Below are 2,318 nucleotides of genomic sequence, written 5' to 3'. Positions count from 1 at the left end.
CTTCGTCCTCCGCCCCCGCCCCCGCCTCCGCTGCGCCGCTGCCGTCGTGCAGGTTTGTTCGCTCCCTCGCTCGTCTCCTTCCCTTTCCCGGCCTGACGAAATCATCTCCTCTGTCCCGATGATGCGTTGCAAGCGCTGGATAAGCTGATTTTACTAGATCTTGCCCTGAGGAGATAACTTGCTGCATTGTTTTGTTCCTGTGTTGATGTATTTGCCTCGGTGACATGATCGTGTGCAGGTAAGAAGGGGGCGAAATGGTGAAGCACAACAACGTTATCCCCAGCGGAAACTGTAAAAAAGATTGGCAGAGCCATGTCAAGACCTGGTTCAACCAGCCCGCCCGCAAGCTGAGGCGCCGCATTGGTGAGCAACCTCCCTTTTTCGTTGTATGCCTGTTTATCAGCCACACACTGATAATTGTGCATGTCATGTATCACTTGATGATAGTAGTCATGTTTGCAGTGACAGGAAGTGTTAAATTCTGGTTAGTGAAATTTGAACCCGTTTCTTGACATGTATTAGCTTGAATAGGTTATTAGTCTGTCACACATTGCCATCTTTTTATCTCTGTAGTTATTTCTGCAATGCTCGGGAGTTATGTTTGCCCTGAAGTGAAGAAATGTATTCTTCTGGCACCTGAATTCTCTATGTGTAGTACTCCCTCCGTCTAAAAATAAGTGTCTTATTTTTGTCTAGATACGGACGTATCTTGATGCATTTTAGCTAGAGATACATTTGTATCTAGATAAATTTGAGACATCTATTTTTAGACGGTGGGAGTGTTTGTGTTTCTTGGTGAATATTTATTGTTAATCACCAGGCCAGTTAATTGTTTCCAGTAAACCCATCTGAACTTTTGTAACCGGAAGCTAGATACCCGCAATATGTCTGAAGTATGTCTGTTCAGTGCCATGCCAGTCTGCATTCCTTTTGAATTTCGGTATACATCTGATGCGCATGGAGTGAAATCTCCATTTGTTTGTTTAGATGGGTACACTTGGTCTTTAATAATGTGATGCTGTGCAGTATCCCTAACCAGCCACCATCTAACAATTTTTGTTTGTTTATAGCTCGTCAAAAGAAGGCTGTGAAGATCTTCCCTCGCCCTACCTCTGGCCCTCTTCGCCCCGTCGTGCAATGCCAGACTCTGAAGTACAACATGAAGGCAAGGGCTGGGAGAGGCTTTACCCTTGAGGAGCTGAAGGTGATATGTTTCTTCTACATTGCTTCTTTGTTTAGTATTTCTTCTTTTCCGCATCAGTTGCTGTCGTTCATGCTTTTGTTACACTGTTCTCAAATTCGAAATACTTGTTTGTGCATTCAGTAAGTACTTTATGCTAGCATTTGTTTGCTGTATTGATAGCTTTGACTATTCCCCTTAGATGATGCATTCAGGTTTTGCATGTACACTAGTGTTTTTAGTGTATTCTCCGTGCAATCTGATTATTATCTATCAGGATGCTACGTACTATGATTTTCCATGCATGATGTTCTTTTATGCTGTATGTGCAGGCAGCAGGAATCCCAAAGAAGCTTGCTCCTACCATTGGCATTTCTGTGGACCACCGTCGCAAGAACAAGTCACTTGAGGGTCTGCAGTCTAATGTTTCTAGGCTCAAGACCTACAAGGCAAAGCTTGTTATCTTCCCAAGGCGTGCTCGCAAGGTCACGGTATGTCTGCAGTTTCTTATTTGTGTACATTTATATTTTATATGATGTATTCTTCTGTTCATGATGTTTAAGCTCTTGTCTCAGGCTGGCGATTCTACCCCGGAAGAGCTTGCCAATGCCGCCCAGGTCCACGGTGACTACATGCCAATTACTCGTGGTGAAAAGCGCTCCGTCGAGATCGTGAAGGTCACTGACGAGATGAAGGCATTCAACGCTTATGGCAAGCTCCGTGTTGAGAGGATGAACCAGCGGCAGCTTGGTGCCCGTCTGAAGAAGGCTGCTGAGGCAGAGAAGGAAGAGAAGAAGTGATACGATAATTTTGTTTCACCCTGCAGCTAGTGAATGTTATAAGCAATGACTTGTTCAGAATTTAGTTTTGGTGCTGGAAATAGAAGACCAGCGGATTGTGTTGATACCTGGTACTTTTTTGCATGCTCTGCTGTTCTATGACTTCAATGATTCCTATCCTTGTGCTGTTGTTGTATATCTTGTTAATCTCAGCTCTTCCTTCGATTTATTTTGAAACCATGCAGATTTGGATGCTTGCTCTTTATCTCTCAGTACTGTTGTTTATTTATATGACAGAAGAAGTCGATGTGAAAATACTGATGGCCATGTGTTTTGAATAAATTGCAGTCTGCATATCA

At 43.5% G+C, this 2,318-nt stretch overlaps 1 protein-coding gene across 1 annotated transcript; it reads left to right on the top strand.

Moving 5' to 3' along the window:
- LOC124682953 (60S ribosomal protein L13-2-like) lies at positions 1-2,318 on the top strand. Its single transcript, XM_047217551.1, has 5 exons — positions 1-52; positions 239-363; positions 1,071-1,204; positions 1,513-1,671; positions 1,756-2,318. Exons 2-5 carry the CDS (start codon positions 255-257, stop codon positions 1,978-1,980), a joined length of 627 nt encoding a protein of 208 aa, XP_047073507.1. The 5' UTR covers positions 1-52; positions 239-254; the 3' UTR covers positions 1,981-2,318.

Source organism: Lolium rigidum, chromosome 1, assembly GCF_022539505.1.
Source record: "Lolium rigidum isolate FL_2022 chromosome 1, APGP_CSIRO_Lrig_0.1, whole genome shotgun sequence".
In the NCBI taxonomy this organism is placed as follows: Eukaryota; Viridiplantae; Streptophyta; class Magnoliopsida; order Poales; family Poaceae; genus Lolium; species Lolium rigidum.
Note: the sequence above shows the minus strand (reverse complement) of the source record. Positions and strands in the feature narration are given on the sequence as shown.

Bases quoted from the DNA above. Each gene is read 5' to 3' on its own strand.
- LOC124682953 (XM_047217551.1), top strand. From the start codon at position 255: ATGGTGAAGCACAACAACGTTATCCCCAGCGGAAACTGTAAAAAAGAT. The intron at 1,205-1,512 runs GTGATATGTTTC...CTGTATGTGCAG, and splicing joins TTACCCTTGAGGAGCTGAAG to GCAGCAGGAATCCCAAAGAA. The intron at 1,672-1,755 runs GTATGTCTGCAG...CTCTTGTCTCAG, and splicing joins GGCGTGCTCGCAAGGTCACG to GCTGGCGATTCTACCCCGGA.